This window comes from Miscanthus floridulus, chromosome 13, assembly GCF_019320115.1.
Source record: "Miscanthus floridulus cultivar M001 chromosome 13, ASM1932011v1, whole genome shotgun sequence".
Lineage (NCBI taxonomy): Eukaryota > Viridiplantae > Streptophyta > Magnoliopsida > Poales > Poaceae > Miscanthus > Miscanthus floridulus.
Genome location: NC_089592.1, coordinates 27803069 through 27829656, shown reverse-complemented (window position 1 = coordinate 27829656; position 26588 = coordinate 27803069). Strand labels below are relative to the sequence as shown.

Sequence of the window (26588 nt, the reverse complement as noted above, 5' to 3'; positions counted from 1 at the left end):
TTCTAAGAAACATGAAATAACAAGCAATGTTTCATATGTGTCGATCAAATGTTTCAATTGTAAATGATGATTTATGGATGCTTGATGTTCATGCTCATGTTATGCAAGTCAAGTTATGCAAGGCTAACACCCGAGGTGTTACACGCGGCGGGCACCTGCACGGGTGGCGTGGCGGGCGAGACCGGGCGCCGTCGTGGGCGGCACGACGGGCTCCTACGCGGGCGGCACGACGGGCGAGGCCAGGCGCGGTGGACGCCAGGGGCGCGGGCACGGGCATGGGCGTGAACAGCGGCGGTGCGCTAGTTCAGGGCGAGAGAGAGAGAGGAAGAGAGAAAGAAAGGGAGGGCTCATACGTAAGATAGGCTTGGCGCCAAGAACCACGGCACCAAGATCTACGGCACCGAGCTGCCTGTCAAGTCATCGTCACGTCTACGTCGAGCCTAAGACCTCAGCGCCAGCAACGATGACGGCGAGACGTGTAAGCTCGGCGCCAGTAACGATGGCGCCGAGCTATGGGTCAAGATTTTGAAATCATACCTCCGGATGCATAGGCCCCGTTCGGCTTGCTGAATCTTGGCTGAAATTGGCTGAAAAATACTGTTTTTGCTGAAATGTTGCGAGAGAAAAATATTGTTCTAATTGAAAAAAGAAGCCGAACAAGCCGGGTATAGGGTAAGCGGAACGGAGCCATATTTGTGAAAAAATTTAAAAAAAAAGGCTAAAAAAAATTCGGGCGTGCTGCGTGCGTGCGCCTGTTTGTGTTTAGCGGGTTGGGCTGGGCCTTCTAGCCTCTTTTGCAGAAACCCGCCAGATGGGCTGGAATCTAGCCCAATCATCAAAACGAGGTAGCAGCCCAATCAAGGGACCAGCCTCCCCTCCCACTCGCCGCACCGGCCATTTCTTCCCTCCGCCGCCGCCGCCGGGGCCTTCCTCCCTCTCCCTCCTTCCTTGCCTTTGCCAGATTCGCCGCCGCACGCTGCAGCTCAGGCAGTCAGGCTGCAGTGCCACTCCTCCCCTCCCCTGTCTAGTGGAGTGGAGATCCATCGGGGCGTGGAGGATTGGTTTCTTCTTCGTGCCCTATTGGTAAGTTTAATCACAATGGATTCTTCAAGAGTTCCTTCTGTCCCGGGGCACCTTCACTATGCGGGGTGGCTGTGAGACATCGAAGCCTTTATTTCTCTTCGTTCAGTTAGCTGTGTGTGAATTTGCTTCCAGCCCGTGATGCATCACCCAGTAGCACTTGCTGGTGGTACCCAAGATGAAGTGCAGGTGCACTTCTATTTTCCAGAAATTGTGAGGGATTTAGGGTTTGGATGGCAAGCTGTGCACATTTGCTGCTGGCATATTTTGGCCACAATAGAAGCACAATAGCTTTTTTTCTCTCTATGAGGATGGATTTGTGTGATTGTGTCGCTAACTAGAATACTAGATGTTGAATTTCTTCACTCTGTAGTGCCATTTATTATCTTGATGAATCTCGTGTGTCAATTTTCTGTGGATTAGCCAGGATTTGGAAATTTTCACACAGTACATGCAGCTAGTAATCTGCTGTACACTTTGTCAAGTATTTTATTTCTGAGTGGTTCTAACTCGCCTGGCTGGTCTACTATAACATTACTACTGCTGCCTCCACTAAAAAAAAGATGTTTAAGACAAGGCAAATGACATCCTCGCTATTTGTCTTGCTTGTCTGAAACAACAGACATTTTCTGTTTCGATTCAGGCATACAGTCTGAGACCGTTTGCTATGCTAAATACCATTGGTCTGTCTATTCCCTGATTTGTGACCCCCTGTCTTAGCAAGTAACTTGGATTGGGGTTAAACTTTAAACACACCATACTCTATTTTGCTTCCTATAAAGCAGCGGCAAAAGGCTTTGTTCTAAATATGGAGATATATGAATTAAATAGAAAAAAATTCTCTCCAACCATATCTTGGATTTAGTTAACTTTTTTCTGCAACCCACACTGAATTTATCATGTTCCATTTTCCTGCTCTGTAATGGGATTACAGGCCGTCTAAAATAGAATCCTGAATTCAATGATATTTAGTTCAGTTACTTATATCTGGTGGCCTTTTTTATCTAGTGTCACTCTGGAATTTTAAGGTCTTCACAATTCGTGCACACGTAAAAGTTCTGTTCTATATTTTTGCATTCTAGGGATAATCAATAAATAGTGAAAGTGGAACTTATTAAGGTGGTAAAAGCTGTGTCAAAGTCATACTGTCATAGTGAGTTAGTGACTGTCTCAAGTTCTCAACTGTCCCAGTCTCGGCCAATCCAGTCTCACTGGCAAAGGCTTGGAATTTGGATGCTCTGCTCTCTGCATAAATATCTACACTGATTCTCCTGGGTCCTAGGTAAAACTTTATTATGCTTCACGATTTCTGCTCAGTGTAGAAAAAACAGCAGAAAGTAAGTGCTGAGGTAAATCATCTTTGTAACTTGTAGCTACCAGTGAAGCACCAATTTTATGGCACAACAGTTTTTTTTCTGCATTTTCAGCATGTCTAGTTTGATACTTTGATCTATGCTGCAATAATATTTATAGTTCACAAAGGGGGAAAGAGGATACATGAGTAGAATGATGAGCTTAGAAGGAGGCTCTTCATCTTCTTTACTAGTAACTCTTGACTTAGTCACTGTTTTTCTTGCACTTACACTTCTACTTGTATTAGATAGACATGCACGTCGAATTAAAGCATTGAAACCCTGTGTTTTCCTTAAAGATCATTATAGTTAAACCATTCAGCTTATCTCCTAATCAAATAGAATATCTCTTCAGTAGAGCAGATGCTTGTACCAGTGGCAGAACCAGGAAATTACCATGAGGGGGCTGGATAAACATAATCGTTATCTCACAATATAGGTCATCAGTAAATATAAGAATAATAACTGTATATATGTTTAGCCTTTCATCTTTAGGTGTTTATTAGCTATTATAAGATCTCACGACATAATTAAAAAAACAATTTTAGGATACATAATTACATATAAAACTAAAATCAAAACTGAGAAAATGCGGCCTGGGTAGCCAATCGATCAGCTGTCATGTGGTGCAGTGGTGCATTGAACCAGCGCACCCGTGGTTCCGGGGTCAGCTGTTGCATGTAGCCCTTGCCTATTGTTGCTGCGTGTCACTGGATGCAGCGCCTCTGCAGTAGCCCTGGCACTCACTAGTAGATCTTCCCATCCATTGTTGCCTAGGTTAATTAGTTGGTCTGTGAAGTTAAAAGTATCTAGTTGATTCTTCTGTGTCTACTTCTGGACTCGTGGCCATGTGGGCTCCCACCCCCTTGTTCTGCTGTTGGCTTGAACAGCTATCTTGGTTGATGATGTGATAATATTGTATATCACAATGTTCTTAAGAATGCCTTTTCTTTTCATTTTTTGTGAGAACGCTTCTTTGATGCTTAGCTTGTTAATCCTTCTGCAAAATCCAATTGTGAAACTGTTTGGGAAGAAACATGGATGGTGGCTGAAGATCAATCGTTTGATCCCAAGCGTTTACAACAACAACAACAACAACAAAGCCTTTAAGTCCCAAACAAGTTGGGGTAGGCTAGAGTTGAAACCCAGCAGAAGCAATCAAGGTTCAGGCACGTGGATAGCTGTCTTCCAAGCACTCCTATCTAAGGCTAAGTCTTTGAAGATCAATCGTTTGATCCCAAGCGTTTGAAGGTGCTTAATTTTTTAGTGGTCTTGGGATCTTGGATGTTGTGGAAACATCATAATAACTGCATGTTCAACGTTCTTCTCCTAATGTTCTGCGAACTCTTAGATGTGTCCTGAGGGAGAGTGATCTTTGGAGCCTTGCTGGTGCTAGGGGTTTAGCCCAGCTTGAGGCAGACATCTTTTAGTTTGCTTGGTCGCTTGGTGGTGTCGTGTGTCCCTCCTTATCTGGTGTGTTTTTGTTATAGAGTTTTGTTTGTGGGCTGCATGCTTGGTACACCAGGCCCATGGGTGTGTGTGTGTGTGTGTGTGTGTTTGTACTTTGGTGTTCTTGTTTCTTCTTTATGCAATGGTATGCAGCTCTCTTGCATATTCTAGGAAAAAGAAAAAGAAAGCTTATATAAGTTCACCATTGGCAGGAATTTTTCTGGTAATCAGCATGGCACTGTCATCAGTGTTTAGGAGAATAAATGTGAAAGATTTGACCTCCAAGGTTTCAGTCTATACCAGTGCTACAGGTGATGACTTTGGCAGCTTACCATAGTATATTTAATCCACTTAAATTATATCTGCCTAAAGAATATATGCTTCCAGAGTTATCTGGTGGACTAAACATGATATTTAGGCGCTGGGCCACAAAAAAGACTGCTGGATCAACAAAAAATGGCCGCGATTCCAATCCAAAGTATTTGGGTGTAAAGAAGTTTGGTGGAGAGGTACCACTTCAAATACTCCATTCTGATTCTTTAAAAGAAAGGCATTATCTTTAAGCATATAGCGAGAAGAACTCTACATGATTATCATATAAATAGCTAATTTGACAATTCCAGTCCATTGCTTGCACTCGTCATGTGGTCAGAGGCTTGCTTGGAGTTTCCCTTTGGCAGTTGACACATATTAACATACTTGGCTCCAGTACTATGATTCTGCATATTTATCATCGATACGTTGGTCACTTAATCTTCTACGTTTTTGTCTTATGTTATCAAGGGTTGGACACATTGAACTCTTACTGCCACTATGCTCCCCATCTGATGACAGTTTTTTTTCCTCAGAAAGTGCTACCAGGGAACATCATCGTCCGCCAAAGAGGGACCCGCTTCCATCCTGGAAACTATGTTGGCATGGGCAAGGACCATACACTTTTCTGCCTGAAAGAAGGCCATGTCCGCTTTGAGCGCAACAAGCTCTCAGGCAGGAAATGGGTTCATGTTGATCCAGTTGCTGGTCATGATCTTCACCCCATTTACGCAGATGGTTTCGCTACTACAGCCGACACTGAGCCTTTGCAATAAATGTGCTTGGGGATTTGGGGTGTCATTTTGTCCCAACTCATTCAACTGCCATTTTACAGTTTCATGTGTAAACTTTAGCATGCTTGAATGTAGCTGGACCTTTTCTTTGTAATCATAACTACCCCCTTTGAATAATATAAGTTATACATTGTGATCTTTATTCTCATGGTTACCTTCAAATTTCAAATATGATGTCACTACAATGGAGTTTTTATCATTATAGGGGTTGTTTCACCATTTCTACATGTTCTTTCTCATGAGTTGTTCGATTATTCTGAACATGCAATTTGCATGAGACTTAAGTGCTATGTTATTATTTTACTTGGTCACATTTTAAACTTTGTAGTTAGTTAATATAGTTGTCCATACTAATTGCTCGCTTTAGCTAGGTATTGATATTCTAGGTTTTAGGATGTGTTTGCTAACTAGTGTACTTCGCATGGGATGTGTGTTTGGTTTGTTGAATGCAAGACAGGTGAATATGTATTTTACTCGTGCATAAAATAATGGCATATCTTGCATAATGAAATGATATGAAAGAACATGTGCACAAAATAAAAATATAAAAATTTATGGGAATTTTCTCATGGTGAACATGTTAAAGTGTTGATGGGTTCAAGATTGAAAATTTATTTTGTATGCAACATTTTTTAATCGATTGATGTATGTAGAATGCATCCTAGATGATATAGAAGGAAAAAAGGTTGTACATATTTGGTTTTTTTTATCCGTAATACCAATAAGCTGAGTGCTGGTTTTCATCATTACAATTTAATAGTTTGTTGGGATATGTAAACAATATGCATAATATATCTTGAAACATGATAATGGTAACCGTAGAATCCTGATACAATGATGCATACAAAGATTAACATTTTAATACCCTTAGAGAGAATGTAGTCTCCATAATGTTAGTGATATGAGCCACTAAACAAAATTCCTTATATGATGAAATTTCAAATGATTCTATAAAGGCTGTTAAAATTCAATGTAAAATTTAACTTATATAGAACAAGAGTATCAAGCCTGAGGTACATGACTGTGTACTACATGCGGTAGTACAATATTGGACTAATGTTATTTTTAACAGAGGCATTTGTAGTCTTATTTGTTGAAGTGTGTTTCAAACTAATTCCAAGAACTCTCCAATAAATCTGATGTATAGTTTGGACCAAATGATTGACTTCACATATATGTGTATCTGTGTATGAAGATTATACATCCATATTGTTGGACAAATGTCAGTTTTATTGCATAGTCACTTTTATTTAAAAATGGCATTTTGTGTTTTTGAAACCGTGATATGTTGGTTGAACGAGTGATCATTTATATTTTGGGTAATGTTACATTGTCTTGACAACTTTGATAAGGGGGTTGCAAAATAATACATGGACCTTGCTCCTTTGAGCACTCGCAATAGGAGTTACATACAAATGTGCAATTGTGCATGTGTATGCCAACAGGGTTAGGCATTTTGGTTGGAATTTAGATTAAAGTGGCACTAATGCTACGGGATCCTAACATTTTGTTGATAGTGGCCATGTCAGAAATTAATTCCATCCAACGCTAGTTGAGACTATCTAAATTTTTTTGTCAATAGTACATGAATTGATCATGTATTTAATAAATTTACTTTGAATAGTAAATTATATATAGCATGAAAATGCAAGAAAAAAAAAACCAAGGTGATAATGCCATGTAATGATGTAACAAAGTTGCTGCTAATGTTTTGGATTCTATTCTAATGGGAATAGGTGACGTAGAAATCATTTCCAAAACATAAGTCGGGGTGCGATCATGGGTGGCTTTAATTCAAGATGAGTCGGGGAGAGATCATTTGTGGCAACGGGTTTAACAGGACCTTTGCTCCAGCCGATTAAAATATTTCTGTTTTGCTCCAGCCGATTAAATATTTCTATTTTGCTCCAGCCGATTAAAAATATTTTGCAAAAGCCTAATTACAGTTGCAACGATGGCAATCGGTGCCCAAACAAAAGGCACTAATGCGTGATTCATCACAGGTACATAAAGAAAAAAAACAAATATAACACATTTTAAAAGTACTTCTTCAGAGAAGGAAAAAGTAGGAAAGCACTTCAAAAGAAATTTCAAGACATCACCTTGATTTTTACCAATACACATGCACAACAGCAGTACATTTATACCATTCACAAATGCAAGAGATAAACACGCAACACATAGGATTCTATTGTAACAGATGCACATCTCATAATTCCCAATGACTGCGTCAATCAGTTATAGGCACCCAAAAGAGTCCCCAGGAAAAAAAGAAAGTCATGGCTTTCTACTGAGCTACAAAATTTCAACATCATGCTCATTATTTACAGAAGACAGCTCAGAGCAACCACAACAGCTGTTCCACAATCCACAACAACAAACTCTATTACAATTTGTTAACAGACATTATGACACACTGCAACTTTTTACACTTGATGAGGCCATAATTGCTTGTTGTCACAACATGCGCATGAGTAACTGGACAGGTGAAGGATGGAGCGAATTTTAGTTTGATAGGGCTTCAGGGACCTTTTAGGGGGAGATGGGGTTGACTAAGATTAATGAATATGGATGCTTCTGAATAATATATGGTTACCATCCAGGTTTAGAAAGAACTTATTAATATATGGTTCCACAGTAGAATTAATCACTGCAGAAAAACATGCAATTCTTCGAACCTGATGATGGAAGAATTAGGCAACTACTGACATGACAAAGCACAATGGGTGAACCAGCCACAGACTGGGCAGGAAGAATCCCCATCTAAGGTGGTAGCAGCATAGGATGTTAGAATAGTTCTCTAGGCAGTTTTTCAGACAGCTGAAATATTAGAATAGTTCTCTAGACATCCACCAATGATGGTCACAGATACTTGCAGAATAAAAAGGGCGTACCCAGTGCAGAGAGCTCCCGCTCTGTGCGGAGTCTGGGGAAGGGTGTCAGTGGCAAGCCTTACCCTCGCCTGTGCAATACGAGGAGACCGCGACTCGAACCCGGAACCTTCCGGTCACAGGCGGTAAGACTCTACCGCTTCACCAGGCCCGCCCTTTAGATACTTGCAGAATGCTAAAAAAAATTGATCTGCATATTGTGATCCAAGAACTTGACTAAGCTTATGTACATTGTTGCTTCTAAAAGTCTAGGGTGGCAAGTTTTCAAAGAACTTGTATGGTCCTCAGCAGAGTTAGCAGAGAAACAAGGAATTCTTTGGAACCGATGATGAAAGAATCAGGTATTGACATGACAAAGTTATAAGAACCGAAGCAAGCAATGGGTGAGCTACTCAGATTGACAAGGAACAAACCCCGCTCTAAGGTCACAGCTAGCAGCATAGGCAAGGCAGAACTACAAAAACAACACTAAGCACCAACTGAATCAGCCAATGGCATTCACCTGGAACTTCACATTCCAAAGAATGTTTGAAACACAGGAAGCTCAAGGAGTTTTGGACAAGCCTTTCACGAAAGGGTCATTCTCAGATTCCAAAGAGGGCCCTTGGTACTATTAACCTAATGAATCAGATAGCAGTCAGACAGGATGAAATTATAAGAGCTACACTAAGCAGAAAGTGAATCAGACATTCAGGTTGGGAAACAGGCCCCTCTACTATTAGTTGTGAAGGAATAATCAACTCAGTATTGACAGGGCAAAATTCAAAGAGATATCGGTAAGCAGCAACTAGACCGGTCATTGGGATAACGAAGAGTAAGACATGTGAATTATGATGACTATGCCAACACAAACAAAAGAGATATCGGTAAGCCGCAACTAGACCGGTCATTGAGATAATGAAGAGTAAGACATGTGAATTATGATGACTATGCCAACACAAATAGGTAACAGTTGAATATCTAAGGAACAATGAGTGCCTTGTCTACTACTGGAGTACACCTCGCTCAGATATGCATGATATTCATTGGGAAATTGGACAGGTGGAGGAAACACTGCATTCGATGTTCTTCAAAAACCCAGGGAAACTATGGATGGCAGAGGAAGTCAAAAGAGATCAAACTGATGAGATGGTGTTCTCAGACCACAGAAGGAATCCTAGGTAGACATTATGAAAGCTTTGATCAAATTCTCAGCAGACTGCCTCTGTTCAGAGGTTCCAGATATGTAAGCAATATGGTCATGACGAGAGGATTTTGATTCAATAATTTCAATGTGAGCTCCAGAAATCTGCAACATCATCCATAGAATTATGCATCAGCATTAAAATGTAATAAAAAATTGATTTTACACAAATACAGGACTGAAAAAATCTTGTGAAAGATCCACTTTAATAGATGTCAGGGTATTCCCAATAATTCTTGTGTAAGATTCCTTACACAAGAATAGAGGGTTTGCCAAGTAAGATCAACACAAAAATGTAATAAAACGTGGATATTACACAAATAGAGGGTTGTCAAGTTGACCTGATACAGCACCCCAAGATGTCAGGGTATAGCTGTTGTGGACTGATCCTTTTTAATATTATTATGTCATTTCAGAATTTAGTTGGACAATGAACATGTGGTTCTTGCATAGTAATCCGTCTAAAACTAAATGCTTTCAGAATTTAGTTGAGGTCCATCAGCATCCTACACATGCATTATATATGTTTTTCTATTTCAATAAAATGCAAACGAATGAAATAATCTTTATTCCAATAAAAAATAAACTCAACATATCCAGGGATAGCAAGTAACATGAGATCAAGTAAAACAAATAATCCAATCTACAAAACAACTCTTGCAAAGTTTCATGAAAGCAGAGGATTTTTTTCTAAAATAGTTGTGATATCTACCTGAGCCCTTTAACATGACACTTTAGATGGCATATCCAAATTAAAAGTTAGGAGAAAATAAATATGCTTAATTCACGGAAAATTAGGGCATAATTTGTTGTCTATAATAAGATCAAGATTTAAGTTCTAGCGTATTTTCATTCTAAGAGTAAGCAAAAATATAAACTCACCTTTCTAATGTTGTCCAAATTTGTGCCACGTTTTCCCATTACTTTTGACAGGCTACTAGCAGGGACAGTCATTTCCACACGTGGTACATGTCTGGCCATTGATATTTAGCAAAAAGAAAAAAAGAATTATAATTGCAAGTATCAAACTGGATAGAGAGCAATAACTAAAAGGAGCACTAACATGGTAGAATCAGAACAGGATTTATAGCAAGTTCAGTTGAAACGTACTCTTCATATGACTTTGATGTATATGATGGAAGTCCTCCATAGCCATCATTAGTGACCTAATGGAGAGGATGTCAACAATTAAGATGATAACAAATTCATAGATACTAAGGAATGCCTAAGACCAGAGTAGGAAAGGACAAAAATGATGCAAAATCACAAACCATACCTGCATGGAGCTATACCCATACGAACTGGTACGAGGGAATACTTCCAGAGCTCTCTCAGATTCACCTCTTCTATCATAGCTCAAGGGGGCAATTTGTGGGTTGTGAGGTAATAATGCAGGCAAAGAAAGACTGCTTCCATATAAGGAATCAGAGGTGGCAACGGTTAGCTTGCCATCCCTGTCAGAATTTTGGCTTTCAACACTCTCTTTCAGAACATCTTCCCTAAGTCTTAAAATTATCTGAACAAGAGCATCACGCAGCTTGTCTGCTTCTCCAGATACCTACACACATTAGCCATTTGACATTTGACTATTTGAGACATCTTGCTACCAAGGCTATTTAAAATTTTAAACTGGTAAACAAATGAGTACTCTTACCTCAACAAGTTCGTCACTGGAAGATGCTCTCCGGGGCTTATCGCCCTTAGAAATGAGGATGTTTGCCTTAGTCTTCTTCCTCATGTCATTGACTATTGAACCGCCCCTGCCAATAAGACAGCCTATAACCTTATTTGGGACAAGAAGGCGAAGATTCATTCTATCATCCTCATAATCATTGATCTTGGCTTGAAGCAGCAAAACAGCTTCCACAGCGGCAGACTTAACATCATCGGTGGCCTGAAAATGAAGGTACAACCTAAAATTGAGTAGACGATAGGATACTGAAAACAGAACAAAACCTAGGTGAGGATATTTGGTCTGACCTCAGTGGATGTAATGGTAATGATACTTTCCTCCTTGTCATTCTTTGCATCATCAACATCTATCCTTGCACCACTCTCTTGCCTTATATTCTTTATGGTAGCCCCACCTCTGCCAATAACCAAGCCAATTTTGCCACCAGGGCATAAAACACGAAACTCAAGTTCTCCTGAACATTTTGGGGCACTATAAGTAGGAATAACTGGAAGAATAGATTGATAAATAGGCAGTCGACCATGATCATTGGCAGGTAGAGCAAGTTCAGGAACATGACGTGTTGACCCTAAGATAGACATGCTTGGGTGTACAGAAGGTATAGCAGCATCTGGGGCTGAGTAAAAGTTACTAGCTGGATAGACTGGAAGTTCTGAAGGGATTATAATGCTTGGAGTAGGTTCAGGAATGGAAGTTTCAAGAGGAATGTTCTCTTTTGATGGGTGCTTGTAGATGATGGTTGATACTCCAAACAGTGCTTTTTTAACAGCTTCAGCACCACCAGTTATCTGTTTACCGTAAATAGTTAGCAGAACATATGTAACAACAGATGAAAGATATTATAGAACATAGCAGAATTTAGAAGAAAGAGGTGGTGGATTGATACATTTAAGTGTGAGCAACACACAAAAGCATACTTTCATAAACAGAGGACAAGCGAAATATGTATTCGTTCGGAAATATATAGCCTAAAACCTGCATTTTGTCAAAAAAGGATAAGAAAATCTGAAGCACTGTGCTAGCTTAGGAGATTGCAACTTCAGGAACAAATAGTTCTGTACCATGATGACAAAAGATAAGCACAATATATGGTACAGTTGTAATACAAAAAAATTAGTTGAGAACCAAGCAAGTTATTGCAAATATACTGCTTATATATCCTGCCACTCTTTAATAACAAATATCAAATAATATGTAGGGAAACACACATTGGTTTACCAAACAATGAGATGCCAGAGAATTTACCTGAACAAAATTATCAAAACTCATAGCACATGAATGTGTAGCGTCACTTGGATCTTTTGGGCTCACTTTAATGAATGCTCTTGATGTTGATCGAAGATGCTTGATGACAGCACCAGATTTTCCTATAACATTTGAGGCCTGACTAGCTGGCACAAGAATGTTAGCTTCCTCTGTATTCCTCTTATCAGAGTCTCTACGATTCTTTTGTAATGTATGCAGTGCATCAACAATTGCATTGTGCACCCTAAGTAATGCATCTTGAGCTGCACAAACAGGCTCATTGTCATGACCCTCAGCATCAAGGTCTCTATGCTTGACGTAGCAATATACCAGGATAACCCTTTTGTCTGCACCAGGGTACGGGTCAACAACCTTGACTTTAGCACTTGTCTGTTGCCGGATAGCATTTATCACATTGCCATTCTTTCCTATGACACTACCAATCAAACTGTCTGGACAGAGAATACGGTAAAGAACCAGTCCATCATTGTTAGAGCTCTCCTGAGCATGGGGAAATGGCCTCTTGTGTTGGTCCTTCCTTTCTTCTCTTTCATATTCCCTGTGTTGGCGGGGACGCTTACCAGTCTGCTGTCTCATTGTTTAGTTAACTGTGTAAGAAAACAAATCATAAGATTCATGCAAAGCTTTATACAGATGTAGGAGAAACATCTAAGGATCGAACGCTTTCTGAAAAAGGGAATCCAAATCCCAACAAGGAAAGGTACAGTTGTACACAACGTAACCACTGTGACCATAGCAAAAAAATATTGTAGGGATATATATCACCAAAAAAAATAGACAATGCCAACTAGAATATAGCAGCCAAACTACAAGACAACAGCTCAACCAATCCATTTAACATATCAACAGTAACGGGTGTATGATGTTCTACTAAGGCACCACAGAGAATAATCGAACAAGGAAGAATTACAAATACCAACTACTCACAATGCAGCCACAAGGGATGCGAAAGTTGTTACTACTTCTAGAGCCCTCCAACCCAGTAACCAAACCGACAAGGCAAAACACGACAAGGAACTAAATTTGGAAGCAACAAAACGACAACTAAACTAGATTCGGTCATCGATGGCGCAAATCAGAACAAGGAAGCACACAAAAGATAGTGCTACACAGTGCAACCATCTGAGTGAGTACGACACAGGTCCCAACGGTTAAAATCACCTAGATGGAAAGCTCGTACATGCATGGTTCTTGTACATAAAATGGTTGTAGGTGAAGCATTTCCCGCGCGAAACACATGGATGGGCTAGCCGGCTATGTTTGGCACTGAATCGTCACAGTTCACAGGCAAGGATGGTATCACACAAGCCACTTGAATAGGCCACAATGTACATATAAGCTAATAGGGCCCTTAACCATGAGCACAAAAAAGAATCGGTCTGAGATGCTTGTGAACATAGATAGATCTTCACCAGTACAGGCAGAGGTCGGCCAGGCTACGCAATTCTGGCACAGCACAGGAGGAAACCTAGGCTCACAGAATACAGCACACGGAGAGAATTTGGCACATAGCACAGGACACTGCGACTTGTCCTGGGGGGCACCGAGAAATCGTAGGGGTGCCGATAGCACAATCTGTCGCGGCGACGAACGAGAGGAAGAACAACCTAATCTACTCGAAGCGAGGATCACTAAGTAGACTGACCGAATGAATCAGCAGCGCGCCCCGCCACGCAGAGAAGGAATCCACGGCCATCTCTCAGCGGCAGGGGCAAAATTCTCTTGGAAGAAAGGGAAAATCGGAATCAATTGAGAACGGGGACGACGGGACCAGCGCTGATAGTTCGGATAAGGGGACCAGGCAAACGAACAATCCGCCCAAGCGAGGTATAGGGTTCGTTACCAGAGGTGCACGGAAGGAATCGTCCGGCCGTCCGCGCCCGGGCGGAGAGCGGCGGCGAGGGGAGGATCGCGGCAGAGGGACGCGGGGAGAGGGAGGAGGGAGGAGCCGTCGCCGCTCGCCGGCGGTCTAGTCGTCGAGGTGCTGACGTGCAAGGGCTGGCGGTCTTGGGTTTTTAGAGGGTAGTGAGGTAGTTGGATGGGCCGAGGACTGCTCGGTGCTGGCTGGGTGGATAATGTGGGCCCTTTCCAGCCTATGAAGCATTTTCGACCCATTAGTAGATATATATTTGGCTGTATAGAATATATATTTCATAATAACTAATTTAGTGATATTTATTTATATCATAAATGTTAATATATATGCTTTTATATAGTTTTAGTTAAGATTTAAATTGTTTGGCTTTTTAAAAAATGAGAATTGTATTTTTTTTTATAGCCGGAGGGAGTGATACCCAATTGTTAGGCAATTTTTTTCCTTCCTTCCGGTATCCATGTCATCTCTGACCATGTGACGTGGGAAGTTATGAACCTAATGACGTCATCAATGGACCAAAGCAGGAGCAGGAGAAAGAGGCGAGAGCGATATAAGGTGGGGAACGAGAGATCGGCCGGGACTGAAGCAGAGAAAAAAAAAAGAACTTCGTTTGCTAGTACTGTACTAGATTATTTCTCCTGATAATCATTAGTAGGACAATATAACACAAAAACAATCCAAGAACTAAAACAAACTGATCAAACACACGAGATGAATTCTAATCTAAGAACGATAAATATAAGTACTAAGCACACAGGTCATATTCGTTTCTCTTATAATTCGTCTTTTTCAGTCTACTTTTTTAGCTAAAACAGTATTTTTCTCTCACAATAAATCAGTTAAAATAATGTTTTAATTTATTTTTTTTAGCGAAGCTAACGGAACCGCAAAGAGCAAAGAGGGAGCACAAAAGACGACGGTGTCCGGCACCGCACTAGAGGAAGATTGAAGATTGCTATGCTAGCTGTACAAAACTAAAGATAAAAGAAGCACAGCTTTGTACCGCCAGCTGCCGCCTGCCAGGGAGAGGACTTTGAGCAGTCAATAAACTCACCGTCGTCGTCACAGCTCCGAGAGTACGCCTACGGCCTATCATCATGCTGTCCACAGTACTCTGCACAAGGGAAGACTTGAAAATTCCAAGTCTTCCTCGTCCTCCACTCTCGGGGCCCACGTGATTGCACCTGCTTAACGTATGATTACGGTCATGTATGTTTGTTTCTCTTTTAATTCATTTTTTTAGTTTATTTTTTTAATCGAAACAATATTTTTCTCTCACTATAAATTAGCTGAAATAGTATTTCGACTTATTTTTTCAGCAAAACGAACGGACCTTATATGCACTGTTTTCCATTCATTGTCACATCATTGGTTTTTATGGTTTGGCTTTTTTCCTTTTTGGTAATTTATTATGGTTTGGCCTTGTATGCATGCTCGTGCTCCCAAGTCCCAAACCAAAGGGAGTAAACTGGCAATTTGGAAAAATTTTATGTTAAGACTTAAATGTCTTTTAACCTTTTTTTTTACAAAATATGCTTTCACAGCGAGACAACTTTTTAGCTATTTTTATGAACCGTTCAAGTCTTGATATAAAATACCTTGATTCAAAACATGGAAGAGTTTTGTACCTTTTGTAGTAGTTTGTAACGTATTTTCCTCCTAAATTATAAGACATTTTGGTTTTTCTAAATACATTATTTTTATTATGTATCTAGGTATAACATATATTTAAATGCATAGCAAAAGCTATGAATCCAGAAAATCTAAAACGCCTTATAATTTGGAGTTGAGGGTGTAGCATTTTGTGAGATTAACCTACAAATCAAACACGTTGTAAACGTAGATGAAGAGAAACAAGTGACTCAAATTCAATTCTTGGAGTAATTGATGTCTATCTAAACAAAAAGAATACGTAAGCTATACATATCATTCATTATACAAGCCCTAGCATTTCATTTATTTCGATTTGTACATCATATATACGCAACAAAAAAGACATACAACATCGTGAAAAATAAGCTTCAAAAAAGACATACAACATCATGAAAATGAGCTTCAAAACCTATCTGATGTGGTCTTGCGCGGCTCAAGCCACTTATAATCGGTGGCGGAGCTTGGGCTAAAATGGAGGGGCAAAACATCAAAGAATGGCAATGTATTATTTTATATTATAATAATAAGCTCATATACTTAAGATATAAACCTAACGGTGAATCACCTACAGGACCGAAGGAGGCAGGCCCCGACCAATCTATCATATTCCTTATTTTTGTATACCAAATATGTTCTCCCGTGCAGCCACACCACCCGTTACTATATCATGCTATTTTCCCCTCTCTTCCGTGCTTATGTCCGCGTCTCCTCTCTACCCACTCGATACTTAAAAAAACATTCACGCCGGTCTCATCGGTTCGCTCGCCCCTCCCTACCGTTGTTGTTCCTTCTTTGACGCCGCCTCTACATTCTCTCCAACGTGTTGCGCTTGCTAAACCCCTACCAGCGCCACCGTCGCTCCCTTACCACCGTCGCTCCTTCCTTGGCGTTGCATCTACATATCTCTCCAACGTGCTGCGCCTGCTCGACCCCTATCAATGTCGTTGCCTTGGCTCCGCCCCTCCTAGTGGCAGCACCCTGGCAAGTGCATCCTCCTCGACGGCACCTAATCGGAGACTCCACGGTCCATAGGTTACCTACTCTTTGTGTTACTTTTTTGTATTGGATTTGTGATTTTTTGCTTCTTTGGCTTGATTCCTACCTCTTCTATGATTTTAGGCTGTTATGTTGGATATAATATGGGCTTGGCCCATATAATATTTAATAAATCAAATAAAACTCTATGGTACGTAACATTAAGCGTTGTATGGTTTAATACCATATGGAATTTTGACTGAACGTTGACTCAGCTTATATGGTTGGAAATTATTCATCTTAATTGAGAAGCTGAGAAAAGGACATATGCGTGCCACGCGCGCGCGCGCCGTCGCCGTCGGCCGGGCTGTGGCAGGCAGGCGTGCGACGAACGAGCGGGTTGCCACTTAATCCACATAATCATGGGAGTTACTCCCTTTGATGGTGGAGGCGAACTGATTACGTCAGTTACCATCCTTTCCGCTTCCGTTTCTCCATCTCCTAGGATTCTCCGCTACCTTTCAACCTTTTCATCACAGCCATATATCCGTAGTCTTCCATCAGTCTAGATCTCCGTCTTCCACAACCGCTCCTGAGAGAAACCACATCTCACAACCGCTCCTAAGAGAAACCACATCTCAATAGCCTTCTGGCTTTCCTATCCCATATCTCTGCACGCACGGAATAGCGGGAGAGGAGGTGCCTCCGGAACCCTTACCCGCCTGAGAACCTTGCATGGGGTGTGCGACGATTAGGTTTTTGGGGAGCGATCCATGACTGCTCGTCTACGTACACCTTCTTCCTAGTGACGATCGCTCTCGGAACCCGTATTCTTCCCAGTGATTGAGTGCGGAACAGCAAGGCATTTTCTTTCTAGTGATCCGTTCGTAGGACTGCACTGCGAACATCGTCCTGCATCGACTATGGTCCACGACTTCGAGCAACGCACTATGTCGACTAGTGCGAATGGAGCCTCCGATGCCCTCGGCATGGGATCCTCCGCTGGGTACACTCTAATCTCTGTGATTACTGTACTTTGTGCTTTTACTGTATTCATCTGTATGTCGTCTCTGCATACTGTAACATTCGTTAGAGATATACACATGCACATATATGCCGTCACGAACCTGCTGATGTTATATTTCTGGATTAAATTGATAATGAAAATGCCTAATTCTCTAACAATCCAAAAACCTAAATTTTAGGCAAATTTCTGTCAGTGGTTTTGCTGCTGCTTTGAAGCCAAATAATTTTGATGGCAAGAATTTTATGATATGGCGTGCAAAGATGGTATTGTGGTTGACTGCGATGAACTGCTATCACGCCGCACAGGGGAAGCCTGAACAATTTACTCCTGAGGAGGAGCAAAAGTTATTAGCTGCCGATAACCTGTTTCGAGGCGCCGTGATTAGTGCACTTCAATCTAAGTATGAGAAAAACTATATATCTTGCACATCAGGCAAAGAGTTATGGGATGCTCTTGAGGCAATGTTTGGAGTTTCTGATGTTGGTAGTGAGTTGTACCTTATGAAGCAGCTGTATGACTATAAAATGGTTGAAAACCATTCTATGGTCAAATAGGCTCATGAGATACAGGCGCTAGCAAAGGAACTAGAACATTTCTCATGGTTGTTGCCCGATAAGTTTGTGGCCGACGGTATAATCGCCAAGTTGCCACCTTGAAGGGATTTTGCTACTTCTCTAAAACACAAGAGACAGGAGTTTAGCGTGGCTAAACTTATCGGATCTCTTGATGTTGAGGAGAGGGCGAGAGCAAAAGACAACCATGGAAAAGGAGTTGAGTCTTCCGCTGCCAATATGGTGTAGAAGAAAAACTTATTTGCATCTCGTAATAAAAAGAAGAACATGCAAGAGAACAACAATGCAAAGCCTAAGCAATCTACACAGTTTAAGAAGAAAAACAACAAGAAAGGTGGAGGTTGCTTTGTTTGCGGGAGTTATGAGCATTGGGCTAGTGCGTGCCCAGACCGCAAATATAAGCAAGAAAAGAAATAAGCAAACATGGTGATTAGCGAGACTGGAGGAGGAACATATAGGTTGGTAATTCTTTACCTTTTATTCTATTAGTTTGTCTTTCACCTGAGTGGTGGATGGATAGCGGTGTTAATATACATGTGTGTGCTAATGTTTCTTTGTTTACTTCCTATCAGGGCAGCAGGACTGGAGCCTTGCTAATGGGAAACGGTTCGCATGTGCGTGTTCTTGGTGCTGGTACGATCATTCTGAAGTTTACTTTGGGAAAGATGGTGTTATTAAAGAACATGCAGCATGTCCTCTCCATTAATAAGAATCTTGTTAGCGCTTCTCAAATGTGTCATGATGGCTTTAAAATTATGCTTGAGTCCAATAAGTGTGTTGTATCGAGACATAGAACATTTGTTGGAAAATGTTATGATTGCGGAGGCTTGTTCCGCTTATCTTTGCTTGATGATGTGTGTAATAAAGTGGTGAACAATGTTAATGTTTCGGATGAGTTGAATATATGGCATTCACAACTTTGTCACATTAATTTTGGCTGTCTCACATGGCTTGCAAATCTGAATTTAATCCTGAAATTTAACTTAGTCAAAGATTCTAAGTGTCAGGTGTGTGTGCAATTAAAGCAACTGCGCAAGCCTCATAAGGCTGCTGAGGTGAGGGACTTGGGACCATTAGAACTTGTTCATTCTGATTTATGCGAAATGAATGGCGAATTGACTAAAGACGGTAGACGATACTTCATGATATTTATAGATGATTGTACTAGATTTTGCTACGTGTATTTATTGAAAACTAAAGATGAAGCGTTGAATTATTTTAAAGTCTATAAAGTTGAGGTAGAAAATCAACTTGAGAAGAAAATCAAGCGTTTGCGGTCCGATCGCAGGGGAGAATATTTCTCAAATGAATTTTCTGAGTTTTACGCGGTGCATGAAATTATTCATGAGAGGACGCCACCATACTCATCATAGTCTAATGGGATTGCAGAGAGAAAGAACCGCACTCTAACTGATTTGGTTAATGCCATGTTAGAGACTATGGGACTACCTAAGGAATGGTGGAGTCTGGCTATATTGACAGCATGTCATGTCCTGAAAAGAGTGCCCACAAAGAACAAAGAAATTACATCATTCGAGAAATGGGAGAAGAAAATATTAAATCTCTCTTATCTACGAACTTGGGGTTGTTTGGCAAAGGTAAATGTGCTAATAAATAAAAAGCGAAAGCTTGAACCAAAGACTATTGATTGTGTTTTTCTTGGTTATACTATTCACATCATGGGTTATAGATTTTTAATTATAAATTCTAGTGTTCCTGAGATGGCTATTGATACAATCATGGAATCTAGAGACGCTATATTTTTTGAGAATAAGTTTCCCATAAAAAATGCACCTAGCACGATGTAGGGTCGAGATGGCGGACTAGAGGGGGGGGGTGAATAGTCCTTTCTAAAAATAATCGCGTCGGCTAACCGAAACAAGTGCGGAATTAAAACTATCGGTCTAGTCAAGACTACACCCCTCTATTTATGTTCTCTAGCACCTTCCAAAGATACTAATTAAGTAATAAAGGTGCCGGGCTAGCTAGAGCTCACCTAATCAATTCTAGAAGTAAGGTCACACAAATCTATGCCGCTAGTACTTCAAGCAACAAGAGAGCTCCTACATAAGCTAGTAAGCAAAAGCACAAAGCCACCTAAGCTCACTAGCAATGCTCAATAACAAGGTAACCAATGCTAAATTAGAGAGCGCAATTACTTAGCTACATAAACTAAGTAATGTGACTAACAAAGTTACGCAAACCAAATTAGCCACGCAAGGGAGCTACTTCTATGCTACACAAGCAAGAAGGTAACTAGTAAGCTACACAAGCTAACTAATTACAAGAGCAACTACACAAGCACAATATATGCAAAAGTAATTACAAGCTTGTGTAACGAGGAAACCAACAGAAAGAACAAGGTTGACACGGTGATTTTTCTTCCGAGGTTTACGTGTTTACCAGCACGCTAGTCCTCGTTGTGTCGACCGCTTACTTGGTGGTTCGATGGCTAATTGGCATCACCCGCCAAGCCCGCACGTCGGGCACCACAAGAACCTACCCCGAAAGTAAGGGTAGCTCAATGGCACGCTCAACTAGAGTTGCTCTTAACGGCTCCCGCGGGGCGAGCACAATGCCCCTCACAAAGCTCTTCTCGGGAGCACCGCACAAGCTTCTTGCGGGCTTCAACGGAGACCACCACCAAGCTATCTAGGAGGTGACAACCTCTAAGAGTAACAAGCACCACCGACTTGCAACTCGATCACCTAGTGCCACTCGATGCAACCTCATGATGCAATCGCACTAGAATCGCTCCCTCACATAATTGAATGATCACTATCAAGTATATGTGAGATGGAGGGCTCCCAAGCACTACTACACAAGCCACCAAGGCTCTAGTGTGCTCAGCTACTGGCCCAAGGCTGACCATGGCTTCTATTTATAACCCCCACGAACAAATAGAGCCGTTACCCCTTCACTAGGCAAAAGTCGGGACGACCGGACGCTCTGGTCTGATCGACCAGACGCTGGCCCTCAGCGTCCGGTCACGTGATACACGCCACGTGTCCCCTTCTTCAAATGCTGATCGCTCGATCTCAACGGTCATCTGTCGACCGGACTCAGTAGCTTGAACTGACCGGACGTAGCAACCCTAGCGTTCGGTCGTTTCCAGTAAGGTACCAGACATGATTGGACATGTCTGGTCGGTCGTGATTGGACGCAGCACTAGCATCCAGTCACCTCTAGCAACACTACTCTGCCTACATCATCACACGTCACCTTGACCGAACGCATATGCGCAGCGTCTGGTCACTTCCAGCGCCAGCGTCCGGTTGATGACCGACGCTAGCCCACTAACTGCCACTACTGACTGGACACAGGACCCCAGCGTCCGGTCACCCCATGACCAGCGTTCAGTGCACTCTGTGAGACCCTGTCTTTTTTGTATAGGGCGTCGGTGGCACCGTTGGACTATCCGCACTCTACGGGCGGACACTCCGCCGGTGGAGTTTTGAACCATTCTCGCCTCCGTTCCTTTACCAAGTTGATCCACATCAACTCCAACTTTATCTCCTTTATAAATGTGCCAACACCACCAAGTGTACATCACCGTGTGTATGTGTGTTAGCATTTTCACAATCACTTCCCAAAGGATTAGCCACTCAACTTGCCACGCCACTCAATCCTAGCGATAATGCAAAGTTAGATCACTCGAGTGGCATTAGATGACCGATATGCAGACAAGTTTGCCCCTCTTGATAGTACGGCCATCTATCCTAAATTCGGTCACAAACTTCTCTACACACCTATGACCGGTGAAATGAAATGCCCTACGTTATACCTTTGCCTTGCGCATTCCATTCAATCTTCTCCAATGTTGATGCAACACAAGCACCAACATGACCAACAATGATATGATCCACTTCATATCATCACATGATCATATTGGTTCATCGATCTTGACATCACTTGCTTTTCATCATTGCCTTCGTCCATCGGCACCAAGTCTTGCTTAAGCTTCACCGCCACGTGGTCCATCGCTCCAAAGCCTCCAACTTGCCCTTCACGCTTGCAACTGGTCCATCAAGCCAAGTCTTGTCTTGATCTTCTCCACCTTGATCACATGACTCAATGTCATGTCTCATGTGCAATGAGCTCCTTCATCATCACATGTATGAGCTTTGCAACATCTCCAAGCCATTTTCACCTTCATGGCATATGTTGCTCACACATATGTTCCTATGGACTAATCACCTATGTATCTCATATAAACACAATTAGTCCACCTAGGTTGTCACTCAATTACCAAAACTACACAAGGACCTTTCAATTTCCCCCTTTTTGGTAATTGATGACAACTCTACAAAGATATGGAAATTAAGCTCTTTTGGATTCATGTTGCTTGCCCAAGCAGTTTTACCATATGAAAAATGATTTTGGACAAGTACCACAAACCCGAAATGGTAGTATTAGCTCCCCCTACATATGTGCTAGAGTGTTTGATTTGAAGCTCGCACATATACATAGATTAGAATTGTGGGAGAGTAATTACTACTAAATGATGCTAAGGTGTATCGAATAAACCTTTAAAGCGTGTACCAATCGGAGTTGCACCTTTAAGTTCATCCTTAGCACCATGGTTAGCTAGATGTCACTTGGAAATAAAAACACTAGATACCTTGTGAGATCAACATTAAAAGCAAGGTACTAGCATCACTTGAAAAGCATACCAAGTGTCTAGCTATCATCCTATGCATGCTAGTTATCAAATCATCATTCAAGTTCTATAACTAGCATACACCACACAAGCATGCATATTGAATTTGAAAGCTTATGCAATGCAAGCAAGCACATAAATATGCACATATCAAATGCAATCAATCAAAGTTCATGAGCTTGCTCCCCCTACTTGTGTGCTTCTCTTGTCCAAGAATTTTGATCCATCTCTTTTCTTCAATGTTGCTCCCTCTTTGTCCATGTCCATGTCCATCCTCTATTTCTTTGAGCTTTTATATCTTATCTCTCCCCCTTGTATAATCTCAATCTCAAAGCTTTCATATCTTTGTACAATCTCTCCCCCTTTGTCACCAATTTCCATAAAAGGTGAGCTTCTCATTGATGCAAAGGTATACGTTTGGGGTAGATGGTTGAGGCTTGAATCTTGCATTTTTTATGGACATCACTTGATTTGTTGTAATGACATGTAACTTGTATCACTTGTAGGGCTTCTTGAGATACCACACATAAGATTTTTAATCTTGAGATCAATTTGTGGGACACCTCCCCCTATGTGATAGCATGGGTCATCCATTTGATACACTTGAGCTCTTGTAGGTGAGGGATGCATTCTTCATTTGATGATCACTTAAAGTTGAGGATCACTTGTGGAACCATCATCTTGCATGATTAATACCATGTGTAGATAAGATATCACTTGAAAGAATCTTCTAGTATGGAACCACTTGTTGGATTTATCAATAAAAACCATTTCTTGAACATTTGCTATCTTCATGAGTACCACTTATAGGATATCACTTGTGAGTTGATCTAGACATCATTTGTAGATTCTTGATAAAATACTTGAGTCTAGATACCATTTAAAACAAACAAACTAGATATCCATTTGTATTGTTGTCTTGTGCTTATACTCTTATCACTATCATGAGCTTCTATGATTGACTTGAACTAAATTGATTTGCCTAAGCTTCCAAGTCCGGTTTGAACCAATAACAAGCTTCTTCACACCTCTTGCAAGTGTTATCTTGCCAATGTTGTACTTGTCACTTGTTAGCAATCTAAATTGAGTCAAGTACTTGGGTTCACTAGCTCATGAACAAATTCATGTACTAACCACTAGATCAAGTAATCATTCAAATAATAGTGGTAGGCTATGAATTTAAGCATTTCATTTGTTATGTATGATCCTATGAAGCATGTACTATATGCACTAACCGCATACTAGTAAGGGATGAAATGATCATGCACATTACAATGATACCTTTGCTATGTTGGAGTAGAGAATAGTCACATAGATTCTAATTCATTACTCCAATAGCAATGTGAAGTCCAATTATAAGTTTGGTGAAGACCAATAGATACCATGTTGAATTCCATTCTTCATCCATATAAAATGAATACCACTTATGATCAAGTGCACTTTCTTGTTGTGGTTGGCTTGCTTCATCTTTTGATCAATGCTTATATGAGAGCATCAACGTGAGAATATCACTTGAAATATTATGACTAGCTCTCTTTTGGGTGTTGCTTATTTTTCTTGGTCAACCCTTTTGATTACTTTAACTAAGCATCTCAAATGTTCCTCGGATCACTACTTCCATGTTAGCCTTCTAAGTACCACACTTGGTTTACCTATACATAGGCGGCAAGCCCCTACACTAGGGAGAAGTGACCTCTCTCTAAGAATCATTCTTGATACTCACTTAAAATGACTTGATTGATTGATCCAAGTGATGGACATAACTTGGTGAGTAACCTTGATTCCTTCTTTAAGTCCTTTTCTTTCTTCTTGTTTAAGTCATTTTCTTTCTTCTTGTTTAAGTCCTTTTCTTTCTACTAAATGATTTCCAATAGTCACTAGAACTTAAACTTCAACTTCACCTTGAGTTTGATCTTGACCTTTTAATTTGAGTACCGAATGTGTGTAAAGTATACTCTACAATCAAATAGCCTTATACTCTTTGCTTGTCATGCTTCTAGATCATCTCAAAACTAAACTTAGGTACCTCAAACACTTGTAAACATGTTTCCAACTTGAGGACCTTTCAATCAAAGTGACTCTAGATCAATCCAACATTTGTTACTTTTCTGACAGATTTTGTACCCTTCAAAGGAATAAGCATATTTTCCAAAGTACAAATCCAAATACCACGAAATTTGGTGGAGATGTTCTTTGCTAAGTTATCAAGCAGATATAAAAATTTGAGCTTCATTTGACTTCTAGATTGCTGCCATATTTCAATTCTTTCACCACTGCTATATGCTGAAAACTGCTGCACTATAGCTGACAAGATCTACTCCAAAACTAAAGCATTTCTTATCCAATTCTCATGAAAATTTTATAGCATCTTATACCATAAGTCTAGAGCATGTACACCAATTTTTATGCCAATCCAATAAGTTTTGATCACTCAAACATGGCTAAGATCACAGCTAGCTCAGATTTTGCAATATAGGACAGATTTCAACAATTGAGCTATACTTCATCAAATATGAATCAAACTTGAAGCTAACTTGTTTGAATACTTCCATAAGATATATATCCATTAAAACCACTTACTAAATGTCATCTTATGAACTTATCCAACACAAATCAATCTAAACTTGACTACTAATCAATTATCCATTCAATCATCTCATAGCAAGCAACATTGCATATTTATCCAATTCAATCAACTCATATGCACCCAAATGAAATGATCAATAAGAGATATACCTTGGTTAGCTCATGATCATCCAACTAGCAAGCTTTAACTCAATTATTTACAAGTCATCAAATATATCAAATGAATTACCAACAACTTGAATTATAGCACTTGTATGTTGATGGCATTTGGACTTCACTCAATTTTCACTTGGCATTGGGTTTGGATGTGCACTAAGCTTCATAACTTGATTCAACATATGATGACCAATGTGAGATCAATTGAATCAAGTCTCCAATGTCGATGGTACCTACAAATAATTATCCACTTTTTGAAGGTACCCAAACAAGTTTGGGTCCTCTCAAGTTAGGAGCAATATACTTAGGCAATGCCTTAGTATGAGTAGCGGGATATTTTACAATAGCAACCATAGAGGTACCATTATCATCCTTTCTAAGCATATTATTATCAACAATTGAAATAGGCTTAGAAATATCACCTAGGGGACATAAATGTACCATGTGTCCCCTTTCCCAGCATGAGTAGCACTTTCTCTTTGCTTGAGCCTTCTCTTCTTTGCTCATGTGATGCTTCTCATTGCCTTGCCTCTCATGAATTGTTTGAGCCTTCTTCTCAAGCTTGGTAGGACACTTAGAGGCAAAGTGTCCCATACTTCCACACTTGAAGCATTTGATGTGAGCATAATCTTTCTTCTCATCTTCATTCTTACTCATCATCTTGGCATCTTGAGTTTGCATTGGATGCCTTGCCTTTCCACCCCTTCTTGTTTTCTTCTTCTTCATCATCAAGTCACCACTATCTTCATGATTGATATTGATTTACTCTTGGGGTATCTTCTCTTGCTCAACTTGTGGCTTTGGTTGAGGCTCTTTTAGTTGCTTCACCAATTGCTTGGTTGGGCACATTAAGGTAAGGTGACCCTAAGTGCGGCACTTGAAGCACTTCACATGCCTTAGCCTCTCTTCTTCTTTCTTCAACTTGATCTTTTTTTCATTGGGGCAGCCATTTACAAGATGTCCCACTTCATGGCACTTGAAGCACATGAAATGAGAGAGCTTCTCTTGTTCTTGCTTCTTCATCTCTCTTTCATATCTTCTCTTGCCCCATCTTTTGCCCTTG

At 40.7% G+C, this 26588-nt stretch overlaps 2 protein-coding genes across 3 annotated transcripts; one reads left to right on the top strand and one right to left on the bottom strand.

Annotated features, from left to right (window-relative positions):
- Positions 1-872: 872 nt before the first annotated feature.
- LOC136500810 (uncharacterized) lies at positions 873-5129 on the top strand. The gene is made up of 4 exons (XM_066496255.1): positions 873-1083; positions 4094-4192; positions 4269-4390; positions 4730-5129. The coding sequence occupies exons 2-4, from the start codon at positions 4114-4116 to the stop codon at positions 4967-4969; spliced, it is 441 nt and encodes a 146-aa protein (XP_066352352.1). The 5' UTR covers positions 873-1083; positions 4094-4113; the 3' UTR covers positions 4970-5129.
- Positions 5130-8745: 3616 nt separating this feature from the next.
- On the bottom strand, positions 8746-14058 carry LOC136500526 (KH domain-containing protein At4g18375-like). Of its 2 annotated transcripts, none has more exons than XM_066495895.1 (8): positions 13864-14058; positions 12000-12607; positions 11042-11542; positions 10716-10955; positions 10338-10619; positions 10172-10227; positions 9944-10034; positions 8746-9166 (listed from the first exon to the last, which is right to left on the bottom strand). In XM_066495895.1, exons 2-8 carry the CDS (start codon positions 12594-12596, stop codon positions 9035-9037), a joined length of 1899 nt encoding a protein of 632 aa, XP_066351992.1. In that variant the 5' UTR covers positions 12597-12607; positions 13864-14058; the 3' UTR covers positions 8746-9034. The 2 variants fall into 2 exon arrangements, with proteins under 2 accessions (XP_066351992.1, XP_066351993.1); XM_066495896.1 differs by lacking the exon at positions 13864-14058 and adding an exon at positions 13666-13758.
- Between the last annotated feature and the right edge of the window lie 12530 nt (positions 14059-26588).